Source organism: Amblyomma mixtum, chromosome 5 (assembly GCF_055824585.1).
Source record: "Amblyomma mixtum isolate Tamu chromosome 5, ASM5582458v1, whole genome shotgun sequence".
Classification (NCBI taxonomy): domain Eukaryota; kingdom Metazoa; phylum Arthropoda; class Arachnida; order Ixodida; family Ixodidae; genus Amblyomma; species Amblyomma mixtum.
In genome coordinates, this window is record NC_143016.1 from 45380561 (window position 1) to 45400091 (window position 19531).

At 48.9% G+C, this 19531-nt stretch overlaps 1 protein-coding gene across 3 annotated transcripts in view; it reads right to left on the reverse strand.

The window, feature by feature from the left end:
• Positions 1 to 1108: 1108 nt before the first annotated feature.
• Positions 1109 to 19531, reverse strand: part of LOC149341961 (integrin beta-PS-like) — a 36648-nt gene continuing 18225 nt past the window's right edge. For all 3 annotated transcript variants that reach the window (XM_089544263.1, XM_089544262.1, XM_089544261.1), the window contains 16 exons: positions 18632 to 18728; positions 18227 to 18317; positions 18051 to 18137; positions 17900 to 17983; positions 17269 to 17346; positions 16221 to 16406; positions 10721 to 10800; positions 10590 to 10644; positions 9516 to 9671; positions 7966 to 8099; positions 6949 to 7024; positions 6448 to 6756; positions 5914 to 6046; positions 5690 to 5806; positions 4577 to 4743; positions 1109 to 3550 (listed from right to left, as the gene is read on the reverse strand). In XM_089544263.1, the coding sequence (XP_089400389.1) occupies positions 3467 to 3550; positions 4577 to 4743; positions 5690 to 5806; positions 5914 to 6046; positions 6448 to 6756; positions 6949 to 7024; positions 7966 to 8099; positions 9516 to 9671; positions 10590 to 10644; positions 10721 to 10800; positions 16221 to 16406; positions 17269 to 17346; positions 17900 to 17983; positions 18051 to 18137; positions 18227 to 18317; positions 18632 to 18728 (1934 nt within the window). In that variant the 3' untranslated portion in view covers positions 1109 to 3466. The remainder of the gene's footprint in view (positions 3551 to 4576; positions 4744 to 5689; positions 5807 to 5913; positions 6047 to 6447; positions 6757 to 6948; positions 7025 to 7965; positions 8100 to 9515; positions 9672 to 10589; positions 10645 to 10720; positions 10801 to 16220; positions 16407 to 17268; positions 17347 to 17899; positions 17984 to 18050; positions 18138 to 18226; positions 18318 to 18631; positions 18729 to 19531) is intronic.

The window sequence follows — 19531 nt, forward strand, 5'->3', positions numbered from 1 at the left end:
AACTAAAACCATTTTCTTGCACAAGCATGTGCATGTAATAAGCACAGAATACTTATCACCGTACTTTCTCACAGTACTTTCTCTGTGATAAGCACAGACGTACGGGTCGCTTAGGCAGCACCGCTCATTAACACACGTGTCATGAAGTGCCTCTTGCAGCAAATTTAACTTTGCAAAAAACACGTTACACAGGACAGGCGCTTCGATGAGTTATGTGCACTGGAGGGGTTGCTTAGCCTGCAAGCTGCTCTAAAACTCGTGCATTTTGACACGATGTATGCAAAATTTGTTGGACTACAGTGGTGAGGGTAATTGCGTTATCTAAATTTTAAAAACTGGTACGGATAATACAGTGGGCTGGCGACACGCCTCTCAATAAATTAGACTAACAGCCATAGCTAGCATGTTCGGGAGTGCTACACCACTGACAAAGCTGTGCCTAAAGAAGCGCTCTTCTAACTGAAAGAGCCTATTTTTAAAAATCGCAGAACATATCTTAGGTGAAACACCCGGTATATGACACGTATACTGCACTTACATTAGGCGATGACTAGGTCTAAAAGGCAGGCGGTGTGTGTCTGGTTTTTGGGAGATGCAGGCAGCAGCCATTTTCATAGCAGCCTACATGTCTAGGCCAAAGTGGCTATGCTGTCACCATCCACGAGCACCGGCACTATGCACAGACATCCAATACATAACTTTTTAATGGCATCATGGCGGCCGCCTTGTTTGCAACCAGAAAGCACTCCGAAAACCTGAGCGTTTCTATTGTATGCGCTCAAAGATGGTGCATTACCAGTTTAGAACACCAATTGCCAGTTTATAACACCAATTAGCCTTAGCTGTTTACTGGTCCACACGCTTGCCAATGAACTTGTGCTCGATAAAGTTTCTTGTATGCATGACGTGTTCATTGTCCGTGGAAACAGTCGCTTTGCTTAGGCCAATGTATAATGGCCTCCCTGAGCTCGATTCACCGTCATACATTATCAGAAATAAATTCTTTGTTTTGCTGAATGTGTTGCTTTTACACAGCCCACCGTGCAGGAGCCAAATATTAATGTGCACTGTTGAACCATCTGCTCGACGTTCATCAGGAGTATCATAATTTTGCAAAATGATAGGCTTTATTATCATAGAACACTACACAGGAAACTGATAAAAAAGCCTGCTGCACGCAGAACCGTGACTAGCCCTTATTTCACAAGGAAGAGCGGAGAAGTACGAAAAAAACCAACAAAACACATGCAACTAGTGTTCAAAAGGCAACATAAATACACATACCACAGCTGAAATGCTGTGTACAGATGAACGTAGAACAGGAACGTGAAAAAAAAATGGCATAAAAAAAGATTAAGAAAAAAAAAACTTAATTGTGCATTCAAATGCCAGCAGCGCACTGTAAATGACCCGTAAAAACAATGTGCGATCTGCGAGAGATGCAGAGTATCAATGTCGGTGGTGGTTCCTAAACAGGGGTAGGTTTCACTTGTTTATCTTTAAACCTTGAGTTTTCCGACATGGCTCACAAATGTACAACGAAAAGTATACCAGTTGTGCTTCATGAAAAATTACCTCGCCAGTTTAAGCCGGAACACTTTACAGCGCCTTTCTCTACAGCAAAATGCATCCCTTTCAGTTCCTGTTTGCATGCGAACTGGACGCCTACTGGTCTAAATTTTCAGCGCCACTTATACTGTCTCTCCTCTTTACTATTTGTGCTTGCGTTGTTTCTCAGAAAAGCCATTAGCAACAAGTAGTGTAAGTTGACCTAATTTACATAGACTGCGCTTTAACTGTATTAAGAAAATCACTGATTATAAATAAATACAGGCAATCAGACATATCTAATATGTCCCCTAGCGCTTTTCTTATTTTTTTTTTTCAATGTGCTCAATATGAAATGACGGCATTTTTGTTTTTCAGATTTTTTAGCAGACGATATATGACCCATGTATGTCTTCACTGACAAAAGTACCTGTATGGGTCGGTATACGTTGCATTACTGTGCAGACTTTGCGATACGGATGGTCACCTCGCAACACCAGCACAATACTTCCTGCTCTTGTAATTAGAGCGTGAATTCAAGCACAAGTGAATGCCACAATAAGCTGCCCAATAGACTCAGCTCAATCACGCAACACTTTGTAGCCGGTAAGGACAAGGTATAACACCACTCACCAAAAGAGTGAACCACGAATCATTTATATAATATGGCATGTTGAAACTTCAAATTGGACTGCAAGCTGGATTATATATAAACACTAACTGCGGACGAACTATCCTACTGTGCACGTGAGCGGCACGCAGCCATCAGCTGGACGGAGTTTTTTATTTTTTGTAAAAAAATATATGCTGCCAATCGTGCCGCCTCGAGCAACTCTGTGCACACTCTTACTGAGAGTGGCATGTGACGGTATCTTACAACAATCAAAAATGGACAAGATAATGATGTGCTCAAAACAAGGTTCGTAAACTGACTTATTAAAATGGGTCTTGTTAAAGGAGTTAAACAAACAAACAAAAAAGGCAAAAACATAGAGAACAGAAACTGGAGGATGGAAGAGGGGAAGTAAACTTGAGAGACAACTTGGTGTGTGGAATGTATATCTCTCACCTATAAGAACTAGTCATACCCTTAAGCTCTCCACAGGAGAGCAAACATAGCAGCAACATTTGGCACATACCATTTGTAAGTATTCATTCTACGAAACGAGAGGGCTCGGTAAAAAGGCCCAAAACCTTGGAAGGCGGAAGGAACAGTAGAAAATGCCGCTTGTCTGAGCCCTGCTGTCTAACAAGGTTGAAAGAAGAAAACAAAAGGTGACCATTTTGTGCAGCCAGTTACAAGTTCTGGCAACAGAGGAACAACAGAAGCAAGTAACCCGAGCAATCTAGTGCTTCCAAATAATACAGCGTTTTAAAGCAACATAGTTATCGTGTATCATGCACGCTGTAACGACATGCAAAGACGTGCTAAGGTGCCGCCGAGAACCACCGTCAATTTTTCATGAAATAACACTGGACCATAACTAGGCTAGAATTGTTACTGCAATAAGCAGTTGCTTTTAGAGAGAAGCAGACAAAAGTTGTTGCAAATTGATTTTGTCACCGATAAAACCTTCTTTGGTCCAGGAGGAAGATGGAACATATTGCACGTTACCTGTGCCCAATACGTGTTGTCAATATAATGTTTCAGGCCACCTACTATGTTTCTGCATCACGAAATACCATACACAATACTGACTTGTCACATAACTACGTTGCGATAAAACTTAATATTGGCACAGTCAATGCAAAACGTTCAGAGGCACAAGTCACAGCTCAGATGATCATGTGCTCCTTAGCTTCATGATGGTGATGACAGGGTGAGGCCGTGTGTCTGTCAGCACACCCATGAGCCCTCCTGCCTTAAGATGGCAGGCGTAGCAGGGGGCGCATTGTCGAGTGCGATGGCGTGTGTCTATCAGCTGCGCACATGTGGCTGCCGTGACTCGTAGGTTGGGTTTTGGAATTCGGACACTGCGTTCTTGAAGATGGGGTTCGTATCCTGGTTGCCAAAAAGCAGAGAAAACAAGAGAGCATGCATATTAGGCGGGCCCATGACAACAAGTCCACTTCAGGTAATTAGAGCCTCTAGTAGACAGTACTATCAATTACTGCAAGAAAGACACCACAGAGCTGTGGTACTACTTGCTTATGAGAATCAGCTGCTATCAGGGTGTCTTCCCTGGTTTTGGAGGTCTTAGAAAAACAATATCTGTTGGTGGGGTGTTTTGAATAATGATCAAACCCACTAAACTGCCTCGCTGTGGCACAACTTCCGCATATAAATGCAAGAGATCTGCCTGTGGATCATCTTCTGGGCTACATTTGGATACAACATAAGTCTGCAGTGAAGCTCCACCCAAATTTGTGACCGGCACTAGTATTCCTCAGCACAAAAAAATAGTCCATTGTTAAAGTTGTTCTTGTGACCTTAACAAGAAGCATTTCATAGAGCAAAGCTAATTATAAGCTCAAGAATTTCGATGCCTCTGGCTTGTTTGCTATAGCCACACATTAAAAAGCTGATCTCATTTATGAATTGTTGCAGTTGGTCAGCAGAGTAATAAAGATTGCGACAGGCCATAGCCCACTATTATCAACTGCTATTTTTTTGTTAAAGTTGTAGCCTACTACATACCACAGTCGAGTGCACTGAAATCATTGTGCATTAAAATGAGAGCCAAGGCGGGCTTCTGCAAACTGTTTTAGAAGTTGGACATGCTAGCCTAATATATGTAGGCCTAAGTTCACGAACCAATTCACAAATTCAAAACGTAAACGAGAAAGAAGAACAAGTAGGACAACAAAGCACAAGACTCGCTTTGTGTGCGGTGGTTCTTTGTGTGTGGTGGAGCAGACAAAAATAAAGGGGGCGCCTAAATTTGAGAACTTCTATAATGGAGACAGCAGAGGACGGTGTCTGCCTTGCCAGCTCTGCTGCTGTGACTGTTCTGGAAGCAAGCAGCCGGATAAAACTAACGGCGTCAGCAGCGCTGTAAACGCGAGATCCGAAGGAGTGCACACTTACTTTGCCCCACTCGGTCTTGAGGACCTCCTTGTCAAAATTTTGGTACTCGATGCGGTCCCTCAGGTAGACGAGCAGCCGCGCGATGCACACTATCACCAGGCCAACGATCAATATACCGCCGATCACGCCACCCACGATGTACCACGTGACCGCCTCACGGCCGCAGTCTGCGACGCATGCGCAAAACAAAATCACGCTAGGCAAGATTAAAACAGAGGAGGTATTTCAAACTAACTCACGGCATTATAATCTACAAACCATCACGAAGACACCTAAAGTTTCTTCAAAAAGGGGTCGCAGTGTGCCGCCATACTGACCCTGGAATATGTGCTCATAGAAAAGGAAATAATTGAGAAAGCCCCATTCTCTCCACAGTGCCCAAAAACCCGTTGCTCCGGAGGTCTTGAAACGGTACAGCAAACTCACTTGCATTCCCTCGTTTCCTGTCAGTCGCCGCATCGAGCGAAAACAGAAGACTGCGGGATTCGTCTGGCGTTCAGCACAAAGCTGTCTTGCAGCTGCCAGACGCGAAGTCGTGGAGACCGTGGCAGTAAAATTAATGTTGCGAACAACGCTGGGTGGCCAATTAAGAATGTGCCCTAACTGCACGGATAACGCTTTGGATGACCTGGCAAGGTATTAAAATTTTGCCATTTTTTTTGCCCCTGAGATCGATTGTAATGCCAAGCATAAGCCTGAAGTTTGTAAAGCAAATGGGATAAATTCTGTGCCTTAAAGCAATGTTCCAAGATAGCTTATCAGGAGCATACATAGTCTGTAACATCATCATGAATAGCGCTTATGACGTCGAGAGCCAGTAAATTACATCTAGCCAGCTTTTACATCCCTTGGGGGGAACGAACGAAACAGGACTAACGAAATCAGTTCCGAAAACACTTCATATAACCTGACACGCATAAAAACCAAGGCACACGGCAACGCCATTTCAGGCAATAACACACTGAGTAGAATTATAAATTAGAGCAAAAGGTGTTATGCTGAAAAAAATGTCCCAGAGTAATATTCTCTATGGTACTGATAGGTGCACTAAATTAAGTGAGGCAAACAGAGCAGCACAGTATACGATTGGCTGTGCTCAAAAGAACAGCTCACCTTTGGTTGACTGAGCCCTGATGACCAGCTCATTCTGCTCGTCGTAGGAGTAGACAAATGTGAACGAGCAGCTGTCGTCGTCTTTGAAGATGCACTTCCGCTCCTCTGGATCGGAGGCTGCATGGGGAAAAGTGAGAAGTCATCAGTACCGCAACTGCACTGTGCACAAACCTAAGTGACGCTCTGAATGGACCAGGATGTTCGCCGCATAGTGTACTGTATACCTTCGACGCTGTCCACTTGGATGACGTTGAGGGCGCTGCAGTTGCGGTTGCACTCATCCTCGCTCAGCTCACCACTCTGGAACACGAGGCACTGGATGCAGCTGCGGAACTCGGAGCAGCGACCCACGCATGCCTGTACGCGGTGGATAGGAGAGATATATAACACCACAACACGTACACGTGCCTGGCACATGCACTGTCCGGGTACCTGATATCATCATCAGCAGCAGCAACTGCAGGACAATAACCTCCCTCAATGTCCTTCATTTACGTACTTGTACCACAAATATTCTAACCTCATTACATCATCTGCTCCTGCTGCGGTCCCAACTACGTCTTCAATTTCTTGGTACTCGACCCATCACCCAATAACCGATGATCGCTCTGATCTGTCTTGTGCTTCAGGTGTCCCATTGATTACAAATTGATTATAATGCAAGATACTTCTATGACACAGCTAGTGTTCATCACCGCCAGTGTAGTGTCAGAGTGAACCATTGCTACATGAGGGCGCATGGCCGAGCCTTCTCTCACCGCGCAGTCCTGGCAGAAGGGTCCGGCGAAGCGTCCCCGGGCGTCGGCGTGGCACACACAGCGGCCGCACACGCAGTCTCCGTGGCCCGAGCAGTGGCGGCCGCTGTCGGCGTCCTGGGGCGCCACGCAGGCCTCGGTGCTGACGGGGCACCCACAGGCGGCGCCCTGCCATCCCGGCCGGCAGCGACACTCACCGCCGCAGCACACGCCGTGCTCGGGACCCCCGCACACGCGACCCTCGGGGTCACGCTCGCACGAGAAAGTGTCGCATTCGCACCAGCGGCCGAACACCCGGCCGCCCGGGACGCCCTGCGCCACGAGCATGTTTCATGAACGGCGCTTCTCTGGCCCTGCAGGAGGCAACCCCTGCCATATTTTGCATATGGAGTATACACTCAGCAGCATGCATTAAGCGCGTTTTTCCAGCAGTGATCGAACAGGGTGTGCATTAGTGGCAAAAAGGGCCGACGTCCCTTTTCCACGTGCACGCTGGGGGCTCACCGGTGGATCGTAGCACTTGCACTCGCCGCACACACAGTCGCCTCGGTGCGAACACAGCTCCTTGGTCGTGTTGTCACTGCGGGGTGAGGAAGGGCAGCCGAGAGGCACGCGGTCAGAAGGCTGTTCGGCAGACCGCCGCGCGGCGGCCACTCGCAGCGAAAATGGGGATAAGAGCGACACGGCCGAGCAGCTCCTCCCATCGCGCAGCATTAGTGCAAGCTCAAAGTGTCGTGCGTCTCCGAATACTCTGTCTGATTCCTACATGTGTAGCTTTTTGAAATTAAGTTCCATATGTTGTGAAGGTATAGGTTGCGCAATCAAAGGACGAACCACGAAGAAAGACACAGAGACACACCAAATGCTGCAATGCGATTCTTGGTGTATTCAAATAGTGTCTCTGTGTCTTTCTTCGTGGTTCGTCCTTTGATTGCGCAACCTAAACCTTCACAACATCATGTACCAACTAGGCCCAACCCAAGTTTTATTTAAGTTCCATATGATCTGGCAACACAAGCACACCTTTCCTGATGTGGTGCGTGCAGTGAGACAAAAGAGCGAGCATGTTCACTATTGATATATGATGAGGACCATGAAAACGTGCGAGGCCGAGTCATGTCTCACATAGCATACTGAGAATTAAAAATCACAAGAACAGCTGCACGTACGTTCACAACTGATGACCCAGCGTGTTTGTTAAATAGCGAAGGACACCAGAGCACAGCTAGGCAACAACAAATGACGGCGAACCACACATGGTGCTGTGCGGTGCCCGTCGCTGCTCAAAGCGGTAGTGCTCTTGCACCGTATGCTGCAAGATAAAGCTGAGACGTGAGGACGCGACGGCAGGCCATGCTGCAATGCTATTCTTAGTGTATTCAGATAGTATTCTGGTGCATTTACGTGTATTTACTGCACGAGTAGATGCAACGCTCTTGCGGTGATTTTAGCCCACACCAATGGAGAACATGCATTGAGGGTACAAGGAAAGCCAAGGTACGGGCCACAGAATATACCGACCTCTGGCAGAGTGCCGTGTGCAGCTGAAGCTCGGTGCCCAGGCACTCGCAGTGCTTGCCATAGAAGCTTGGCTCACACTCGCAGGCGCCGCACACCGCGCTGCCGCGGCCGCTGCACGCGCTGCTGTTCGCCTCCTGCATGGGACCGCCGACAGAGGGGTTCATGGCGGCACGAAGCAGAGAAACGGGAAAAGAACGGAACGAATGGCCGCACAAGCATAATAGCCTCAGACAATGTGAAATTGCTGAAAGCCAAAAAGAAACGAAATTACAAGATATAAGATTACTTGCTAGCGCATTAATCAGCGAAGGCCGATTGGCATTAGCGGCCGATAGGTCTGAAGTGGCAGGCACATTTTGACGTTTCACAGGCGACTGCCCGGTTAGGTGTCTCACAGGCTCGTTTTGGTGTATAAACGCTCACATGCATACTCAGCCTATCTTCGGCCTTCATCGGCTTGCGGTCGTTCCGGTACATTTCACAAACTCCATGGGGCCTGCTTGCACGAATTAAATAGTCTAGTTCCCAGTTTTGTCTTATTCGCAGTCTGAAACATCTGTTGATTTTGATTCAGGAAAGGTGCATAACTGGCCCCAGCTCAGTGGACACCTCAATCACGCTTTGAGGTACCTGACAGCGATGTCCACCTAACACGTTACGCGTAGCGTAACGTGTTAGCGTAACGTGTTAGGTGTACCCCCTAAATTGTTGTAACCCCTAAATTGTTTCTCCTAAATGGCTCGTACAAAGCTATTACAGTTTTCGCTGTAAAAATGCATTTGAATTTTAGAACCCGAATGGTTCGCTACCCTCATTGCCAGTGGAAGAGTTTGCCGACCCGATGTCTAACCACATTACTTGTTGACGTGTTAACCCATATGGAGAAAGAAAAACGCTGCAGGCAGCGTCACGTGGTAATCATGAAGCCTACCAAAAGAAAATAAAAAATTAGAAGGAAGAAAGTCAGCCCGACGTGCATGGCACGTTTTATTGGCCAGGGCCGGGTCTTTTCCGTCACGTGGAGGCCTGCTTTGGCGTTTCCGGTGAGAGAAAGCGGAAATGAAGCAGCTTCAGGAGGCCTTGGCAAAAAGCAGGTTGGCAGGTGGCGAAAATTTTGGCTAGAATCGAAGCGGCCGTGGCTTCAAGTGCTCGACCTCATTTAGTTTCCCTTGGTGGGGACGCCGTTGACATGGGTTCCTTCGATCGAAACGCTGTTTAGAAACGGAACGATCTACCTGCTCAAGTATATGCGACTGAAAGTGCGCTTCCAGTAATTAACCAGTTGTTCTATCATGTTTTAAATTGCTCTGATGCTTTGTTTCGGTTTGCCTCCTGTTTCGTTTGCCTTTACTCGTCTAGTTTACTTTTACTGGCCCTCTAAAACGATGGTCTTTTGTGTATGTGCATCCATTCATGCTTGGGCCATGTACCCGGCCTGCGGTACTCATAGGAAGTTTTCCCCTCCCGCAGAGAACTCATGCGGCACAAGCCGTCCGCTATACATATATGAACGCGATGCACTGCATATAGTTTACAGTGGGAGCACTCACCGCGATGTCTTCGCAGGCGCAGCGGCAGAGGGGCTCCACCCGCACCTGCACGTACTCGTCCACGCCCACGGGGGAGATGCGGAACGCTGTGCTCTGGCCGCCCGCCACGTAGTCGCCCGGACAGTGAGCCAGCTCCACGCTCACTTCGAACTCGACCTGAGCGGCACACGAGCATAATTCACGTTAGGACCCGCACTCTCATTAGGCAGAGCATTATTTGCACAAGTGACCGCCGGTTCGCGATTCAGGCCTCTGCACTGGTCATGAATTCGCTGGTTCTTGAGTTGTCCCTGGGCGAACGGCTTGGAGACATGCAGGGCAGGAATGTCGTCCGCGCTTTATTGGAGGGCACTCGAATTGCGAACATTCTGGCAAGCTAACCCAGATTAGCCTTTCGCTGGATATACCAGAACAGTCATTCCGGCACTGCTTCCAACGTGGCGTGCAAGTGAAATAAGTGTCTCGTAGTCCTGCAGCGAGCGCCCTGCCTGGCTAGCGCAATAACCTCTCCGCCTTGGTCATGTTCAAACCATCGTATAAGATTATCTGTGTTCAGGTTAGCTAGTGACCCGGGTAGCATTGAAACATTACAACAATCTTACTTTTTTGTTCTGGTCAAACGTGATGTGAACATTCTGAATGTCTTTTTTCTAAAGCTTTTGTAAATGTTGGGATAACCTCCTCTGACATGGAGTCGCTTAAGAATGCGGCGACCAGATGGCGTTTTTGATAGGCGTGTGTATTAGTTGAGGAGATGGGTATCTCGGAGTTCCCGATAGATGTTGTTCACCCCCAGGCCCAACAAACGCTGGTTGTATGTGGTAATGGGACGGGCAAGAGCCCGTTTGCTGACTTTGCGGTGTATGACCCCGAGTTGGTGCTCGTCGTGTTTGCGCATGCGAAGGTAGGGGGTTGAGTAGAGAATTCTACTCGTTACGAACGCATGCGCCAGCCACAAGGCATCTTTGCTTCGTAACGCCCCACGCTTATTGGAGACCCGACGGGCCATACGGCCGACCTGGTCGCCATACATGCGGAGTTTCGTGTACTTGGTTCCTCGCGCTCAAAACTCACCTCGTCACCAACACGGATGCCGTCGCATGCATTGGTCTGGCTCTCGGACCCGGACCTGCAGAAATGGGTGCGTTGCAGCGCTCGTAGAGCCAAACAGGGATCCCCACCCGCTGCCCCATATTGAAACTCACCCCCGCAGACAGCGGCTCTTGTAGCTGACCTTGAGGAAGTCGGGAGCATTGTCCTTGAGCACCACCTCGGAGCGGATTTTCTGCCACATGATAAGGTACACGGTATCACTTGCAGCAATCAAATCAACTGAAACGTTTACTTGTATAACCAAACAAGTGAAAGGAGTGCGAAAAAATCTGCCCATGTGCAACTTGACTGGCCTGCTAACCAAGTCGTCCTGACAGCAGCGCAGATAACACGGAGAATAATCACACACAGACTACATATATAGCGCAAAACACCGAATAAATAAACAAAAACAATATTTGTGGGCTACACCTCACACAGAGGAATAAATACGAGTTGAATGTGACGATAAGAGCAGGTGTGTATGCTTATATTATTATTTTGATAGGTATTTAACACTGAAGGTAGCATATAAATTATAATAGAACTATATAAAAGAACTATATAAAAGAACTGAAGCCACTCGCAGGCACGACCCATTTTCCCGGAGATTGTGTTGAATAATTCATTACTTTACGTTGTAATTGCGCTGGATTTCGTAGATTATATAGGTGTACGTACTTTTTGATCTCAGATTTATATTTAATGGTTATTGTATAGATGGTTCATGGTTATTGTATAGATCGTATACTTTGATAATGCGGGACGTAAGGGAGACATTTGTGCTAGGAGATCCGTATGGTTAATTATACTATAGATATGTCGAACGCACTTGAGGAACTTTATTATGTACTCAAGCCGCGATGTGGCAGAAAGCCTCCAGCGTCGACATCTTGGGACGCCGTGTCAAAATACACAATGCAACAACCCTTCTCGGTGGTGAATATCCAATCCACTCAATATACGGTATGGTGACTATGCGTGCAGCAAAACCTCAAAATCTAGGCAAGCAACAGGTGCGCAGTTTTCTAGCTACATGCAGCTTTACAAGGTGTCGCCACTAGAGCTGTTGCACATGCGGCTTGGCATGAGAGCAAACCCACATTCCCAATGCAGGCAGAAATTCCCTAGTCGTAATTTGGATTCTAATATAGCGTGTTCGCATACTTAATGCTGGAGACTGCGAAGCAAGGCAACGGGGAGCGCCAACTCTCCTGTCTCGCAATGTGTTTGGCATGCTACCACACAACGCCTCAGTGACGCAACGCGCGCAGCGTTCCGCCAAGGCGCCTCTTCGCGCCTTCTCCATGCGCGCTTTTGCCTTTCACACTCCGCCAACTGATAGGGCTAAAATGTGTACTCTAAACACAAAGGAGTAAAAAGGGAGTGCGCTAGAGGAGACTACACCTTTTTTACTCCCATAAAGGCGCATTCGTGCTTAGAATGCACTACGCGCCGCCATGCGACCAGGACCAGAAATAAAGGTGAAGAGAGTTCAACCAGCGAGTGAGAAGGAAAACTACTCGACGGACGGCGTCATGCAGTAGCGTGACGCATTGTCGTTTGCAGCTCAAAAAAAGAGACGCCGGGCTTTTTTTTTTTACCTTGAGACACCAGATCATTTGACGTAACATCAAACCTGATCAAAGCAGACGATATGTACAGTATGGCGGCAGACGCACATAACGGAGAGAACACAGACATGCAGCGTGCCGCGCGGCTACTGCTGGATTCAGCGAGTTTCAAATCGGTCCTCCATCTATGCTGCACAATGAGCCACGGGAGCAGACGGGAGATAGGCGTTCCATCACTTGTCACCCCAGCGCAAGAATTTTATTGAGAAAGCAATACTACTCCCAAGAACGGCCTTTCGCGTAGCGGCGGCCACTTGGCACGTTTGACCTTTAAATGACCCCTGACGTCATACCATGCCTAGTGACGTCACAGGGCGACGTCATACCAGGAGCGAGAGACGGCGGCCGCTTGGCACGGCGCGCCGCGCTCGATCCCGCTAGAGGCGCTAGTGATGTTATGACGTGACGTCATACCAGGAGCGAGAGACGGGCTACCAACTCGGCTCGTCGTGTAACGGCGGCCGCTTAGCACGGCGCGCCGCGCTCTTCCCATTAGAGGCGCTGCATATGCAGTCACCTGCTTTCGCAACCTACCAGGCTTAAAGGGGCACCGCGATGATTTCCTCCATACCACTTAATATCATTAAATAGATTCATCATGCTTTCCAGAGACCAGAACAAAAAGAATTATTGAAATCGGAGCATGCAAACGAAAGTTATTCCACTCTGAAAATTCGAAATGAAAAGCTCAGACGAAAACGCATTTCACTCGCCCATTTCACTCACCCAGTACCGAGATTGGGCGCTACCAATCAGAACCGCGCCTAGCGCACACGCAGCGGAAGCGTGCATGCTGTTGTTGCTTTGCCGGGGCTGTAGACAGCCGCGCATTTTGACGGCGTCTTCCCCCCGTGTACGCGACGCCGTAGTCAAGGCAGGGGCGACTAACAACAAAGGAAGCTCCCCGAAGTTTCTTTTTTAGTCGGACTGGAAGGCTGTCGGCAGTAGCTCCCCTCCCCCCCAAACTCGACTCCCGTCTCCTGTCCGGCCTTTCTCTTCTCAATTTTGGGCAAGGTGTGTCGACTAGCTTTTTTTTTCGCTGCCGTCTTGGTATGGTCACGGCCGGTTTCGACGCGCGCGCTTTCTGGTTTGAGCCAACGTTTTTTGAACAGCGCTGGCCGCCACGAAGGTTTGAAGCGGAATGGAAAGTGTCGCCCCTAGCTTTATTCTTGTTAGTTTTCGTTCGCTTTCCTTGCTTCTTTCCAGTTTTTGTCGCATGCGAAAAGCTTTCAGTACTCAGAGACATAACATTTTGGATCCATCTCGCAAGTATAAACGAACAATATGCAAACTGGACGCCCAACCAATGAGAAAGGCAGCGCCCTATCTGGATGCCAGCTCATTTCCGCTGCCGCAAATGGCCGCCGCGTTGCGCCACCATCGGCTCGAAACAAGCATTTCTAGCGAAGATTAAAATATTAATTATTATGATTTCGGTGATCTCATTGCGCGTTCAGGACTCACAATGTCCCTTACTCTGCATACAAAGAATAAAGACCCCATGCTTTATCTACGTCGCAGGGTACCTTTAACCAAAACTAAGCCCCCGCCAATTTTTGGGGGCTAGCATCAATAACAACGAAGTTATAGACGATTAAAAATTACGCTCCTCAACTCCCCCCTGAACTCGTACACGCGGGGCAGCAGAAAATAATAAAGAAAACAGCTCTGGGACTGGGCCCCGCTCATGATTACGTCATTCGCTGACGTTCGGTTTGCGACTTCCGGTTGTCGCACCCAGCGCCCCAGCAGCAGCGCGGGCAGCGTCTCTCCGGTCTCTCTTCGCCTTCCTGGATTGCGGCGCGCGTCGGATTTCTTTGCTTGTCACTGCGACAAAGGCACTGCGAGTGGCTCCCGAACTCCCGACAGAAAGAGGCGGCAGAGGTAAATTGAAACCACATGCGCGAAGGCAATGCCCTGGCTTACGCTTGCCCGAGGGGATCGCGCGGCGGCACGAGCAGACGATTTTCACGGCTACCGGAAGTGTGCCCGTGACGTCGTGGCTGCCGTGGCTACAGCGAATGACAGCGCGTGGTGGCCTATCGACATCACGGGACTAGTGACGTCTATTTTCACGATTTTAACTTCAAAATCGGTCACTACGGAGACACCAATCGGCCCGCGAATTTTAAAAAACACGGTTTTTAAAAATTCACAATAAATTTCCGGCTCAGCTCCGAAGACTCATACTTGGTGTGAATGCTTCTTAGCATCATTTATAAGCACTGAAAACATTTACAAGCGACTTCTAATTCGTTGCATAGTCCTTTTAAGTGCAGGAGACAAATGTAAAAGAGCTGCCTGAAATTACAGCCGCAGAACGATAGCCGGCGTTGTCAAATGACGTCACAACATTTTAAATGTAAAAGATCGCGACCAGGCACGTAGCCATTTTTTTTTCGGGAGGGGCCCGGGGTGGTTTCTTGTACCCAAAGTATAACCCAAAGAGAGCGGGGAGGGAAGGGGGGGGGGGGGGCTCGTCTTCCCTCCCGCCCCTTGTAGAGATATGTGCCTGATCGCAAGCAATGTCACCCGCATTCCAGCTTTCGCCTGGCACCCGTTTTCGATGTCTCAATCGCGTTGAGCCTGGGCACACGAGGATCACACGTTGGTTGCGCCCCTACAGAGACATGGGCGTAACACGATGCGTACGAAGCTGCATACAGCTGCTCAAGGAGCCGCGTGCCATCGCCGTTGTAGGTGTGAAAGGCGAGCTGCCTCCACTGGCACTGATGCATAGCAAGGTTTGTTGACTAGTGCCCTCATCTGTCGTCATCGCCGACGAAAGTTGAAATAAAACGTCCGCCATCTGTGTATACCGCAATAAGACGACCAACAAGGCACGAAGCTCGACGTGGGCAAACGCAAAATACGTCTAAGACTTTTCTTGTTCAGCGTTTCAACAGCAACTGGAATTTCGGCTTCAGCTTTTTCAGAGAAACCGCACGTGCGCGTGTCCGAGTGCGGCGCAGTTCAGGGACTCAAGGTCCTAACTGAGCAGCGAACTGGAAGAGCACAATTAAGTTGCAGCTAAGACCTTTGCAGTAAATGCTTCCTATACGTCGTCATAATGCTCACTGGACTGTCGTGTGCACGTGGCGCTATAGCAGGTGGAAGGGGGCAGCGTAATCGGTTTCCGACAGTCCAGAGAGGGAGCGTTTTGCACTCTTCCCTTTCCACTTGTCCTCGGTAAAAATTGATTCAATTACTCTTTTTGGGTACTTTGAAATTTGGCAGGCAGCAAAAGGCGAATTTATTGCTCAGATAATTGAATTTAAAAATTATCCCACCACTTGATTAAAACCCGTGACGTCTACACCAAGTGAATGGCGGTGCGGGGATCCGAGCCAAAAAAATTGTCGACACAACGCGCAGTTTAATTGCGATATTGGCCGGTGGTGGCGAGACCCGTACTTCATTTTCTGGCCTTTAGCTTACGAAAGCTCCGTTTTCAGCGAAATCAGCGTCTTTGTCGTTAGACCGCGGTAATCTATTGATCACCTTATTCTCAGTGGCCCTTTACATCCGGCCGCCCCTGCTGTCAGCGATGTTGAAGCACGTTGGAGAAAGTAAGCGCGAAACCACGACTGATGGCTTTTTGCACCGCTGCATTTTTCAGTTCACGACACTGCTGCGCAAGGCAATTAATCAGAACAGCGACAACGGGAGGCGACTTAACGTTGTGCGTTTATGTACAGTATCACATCGTTAGTCCTTAGTCCGCTGTGCTTATGGCATTATGCACGCGCTGCTTTGCTTACAAGGCTGGACGGACTCTTTCGTTGGTTAGTCAGGCCGACGGTGATGACGATGATGATCATGCGCCCCATACAACACACGCACCAAGCACTTTTTTCTCCTTTTTTTGTTATTCGCACCTCACTCTTGGCCCCTTCCCCATCGGTTGTGGATAAACTACCAGCCTATATACTCCTCTGCTTTTCGTGTCTGTGGATGAATTAAGGGACATGGCGCTCACGTAGTACTGGTCGCGGACCAGCTGGACGACGTTGGACGAGTCTCCGACCAGCGTGCCCACGGAGGAGCCCTCGATGAACTTGCTCAGCGTGTCGTACACGTGGAAAGCCTTCTCCGGCACGGCGAAGATGAGGTTGATCTTGCTCTGCTGCACGACGCGCACGATCTGGCTCAGCGACGGGTAGTCCTGTGAACGACGGCGCCCCCGAAACAGAATAAGCAGCGACTCGTTGCGGGCAGTGCTCGCGAAAGATCGCGCACACTATTCGGGGCACATTCGGTTACAGCGGTGACTCACGCTGCACTAGCAAGAATCTTGAACAAAGGGGCTCTCGAACAAAGGGGCTACAACAAAGGGGCTCTCGAAGAACCGAAACTAAGAGAACAAGGACTGTGTAAAAGTCAGGCGAAAAGTGGGCGAGAAACAAGTGTTCAAGCAAGCGGTGAAAAACCTACACGAAACGTATCAAACAAATATAGTTGCCGAAAATGTTGCAAATGGGTGTCACCCGTCCACATGAAGTCATGTCAGCTTCGATGTGCACAGTCTGCTGCCTCCTCTTTCGCTCTTACTAGCAACCCGCAGCGTTACGTGGCTCAAAGCACATTACATTTTGTTGAAGAGCACGAGTTCAAGTACCAAAAAACCCCCGACATTGGCTTTATGTGATAATGAACACGAAGAAATGCAGCCAGCCTTTTGCACTGCATGGTCGAAAGAAAGGCTGAACGAGATAGCGCCGCAAAGTAGCCGACATCAGAGGAGTACACGACACGAAGCCTATGGAAAGCATGTTGTCTCCGCCGTGTAGCCCTCTTGTAGCCTTCGCAGTGAACTAAAAAGTGGAGTCCACAGGCACCCTTGTTCTCGGAAGGGTACGAGTAGCGCTTCCCCATCACTCGCCTTGGGAGCTCAGCAGATCGGGCACGCGAACTAGCCTATATAGCACTTCCCGCAGAGACTGTGCATAAACACATAACGCGCGTGTGCTCACAGCACTCGTGAACGACGAGCGATGACGAGAGGGAAGCCACGAAGTGGCGCATACCTGCTCCGTGCTCTCGGAATAGAAACCGTTCTCGTCAAGGTGGCACTGTTCGTCGTTGCGCTTGATGGCACCTCCGAGCTGCAGGCAAAGTGGGCAATCAGCAAAAAAGGCACCGCGAAAGCAAAGCTAATTTAAACTAAAAAGCCAATTTAAAGAACAACTTTAAACGGCAATAAGATGGGGCGCTACAGGATGATAAGTGCGGCTATTGGACTAGCATGCACAGCAGCGGGAACATCGCGGCACTGTGGTTGTTACTATACGACACGCAAAAAAGCGGATGTCATCAATTGTGAACATAGTTTTACCGTATAGGACGGTATCAATGGAGGAGAAACGCAAAGGCTCCCGAGTGCTGCACGTGCTGCGATGTCAGTGCACATTAAAGATCACCAGGTGGTCGAAATTATTCCAGGGCCCTCCGCTACCGCCCCTATTTTTCTCTTTTTTCTTTCACTCTCTCCTTTATCCCTTCCTTTACGGCGCGGTTCGGGTGTCCATCGAGATATGTGAGACAGTTATTGCGCCATTTCCTTTCCTCAAAAATCAACGAGAAAAGTCTAGGTACGCGTCAGCGAAGTTTGCGCTGTTTTCTATGGGGCTAGTTTCAGAGGCCGTGCAGGCCGCGTACCAGGCCGTCGCCCGCCGAGTGGAAGATGGAGTCTGTAGCGAACAGCAGGATCTTCCTGGACCTCTGGCTCCAGCCGATGGCGTCCTGCGAAGATACGACGGAGTCACGCGATAACACATACGGGGCAGGACGCCTGACGGGTTGCGCACACCTTGCACACGACCGCCTGCATGATGGCGTCGAAGCCGCCCTCCGCGTTGTCGAGGTTGCCGGACAGCCCAGCCGAGGACACTTTCTCCTGCAACAAGATTACAAGCCGAGTATACAGGCAACGCTGTATCAAGGGCGTGTGCACAGCGAGTGAGTGCGGAGCTTACGCATACGTACGGTGAAGAGGCTGCTGTTGGGCGTCAGCGCAAGCTGGTGGTGGAAGCCGTAAGGCGGCTCGCACTCGCTGTCGGGACACGGGTTCTGGAGCCTGCAACATTAACGGCGTGTCCGCGTTGAAACCATACGGGACAACTTTGCGATGCAAACGCACTTCTGCCTGTCGAATATCGGCGAGAGGGACCCACGAGGCCCGTTATAGTGAGTGTCCAGCAAGCGATGTAAGAGAGCCACATTTAAGTTTAACCAGGGTCACTGCCAATGGAAACGCAGGGCTTATCTTGCGCTGCACTGAAGGTCGAACACTGTCATTGGATCATTAAGGTCTGCAGCCGTACTGAGACTAAGTCATTCCGCCGTGCACTGTTGTGGGCGCCGAGAGGGTGTCATGGTAGGAAGGCTCACCTGGCGGGCGTGGTGTCTACGTAGGGCAGCACCACCTTGTCGATGAAAGAGCCGAAGCCCAGGCGGAAGTTCTTGGTCACGTTCAGCATGTTCTCCACTGCGACGACACACGTTGGTATGAATTGAATGCAAGCAGCTATTGCATTCAATAGCGCTTCGATCGATGCCAGAAATATGCCGGTTTATATCAGCCATTTTTCTGCCGGCGATCACCACAAGGGGTTGAACGGCGAACTTATCAGTAGAGTATGCAACATCGAAGACTCCATAGCATGCCTTCAGTATGCGGGAAATGAAATTTTATACCAGGTGTTCCAGCGAACACCTTAAATTTAAAAAAAAAGAAGACAGGATGGTCGAAATAGAAACTCTTATAGGCGCGGCGGACGTCAATAAAGGTTAAACATGATAACAAAGAAACAAACTAATTAACTAATCAATTAACTTGATGTATCAATTATATTTTTACTCAGGATAGTCTGATGTTTAGGGCCAATGCCAAGTTAGTATAGCGATGGACGAGACGACGCCATATCAGTTTCGAAACGAAAAAAAGGTCTTTCTCCAGAGTACTGCAGCGCAAGGAAATTTTTGGCGCATTTTCCGCACGAAACCGAAACAGACACGCCAGCAGTGAGTAGGAAGTTCAGTGCAAAGGCAACGTCCGCCGCTGCTGTACGTACTACCATTTTCTCCCATGCTTAATTCTACACCCTACAAAGCGATGGCCAAGTAGCTGGCGATGTCTATACGTTTTCTTGCTCCAAGCGACGAAGCGAAAGAAAGTGCATGCTATCACTCTAAACAGAAAGCGTAAAAAGGGAGTAAATTGTTTTCTAGTGAACTCCTCTTTACAACAGAGAGTGCGCTAGAGGGCAGCTCAATCCCCTTTTAATTCTA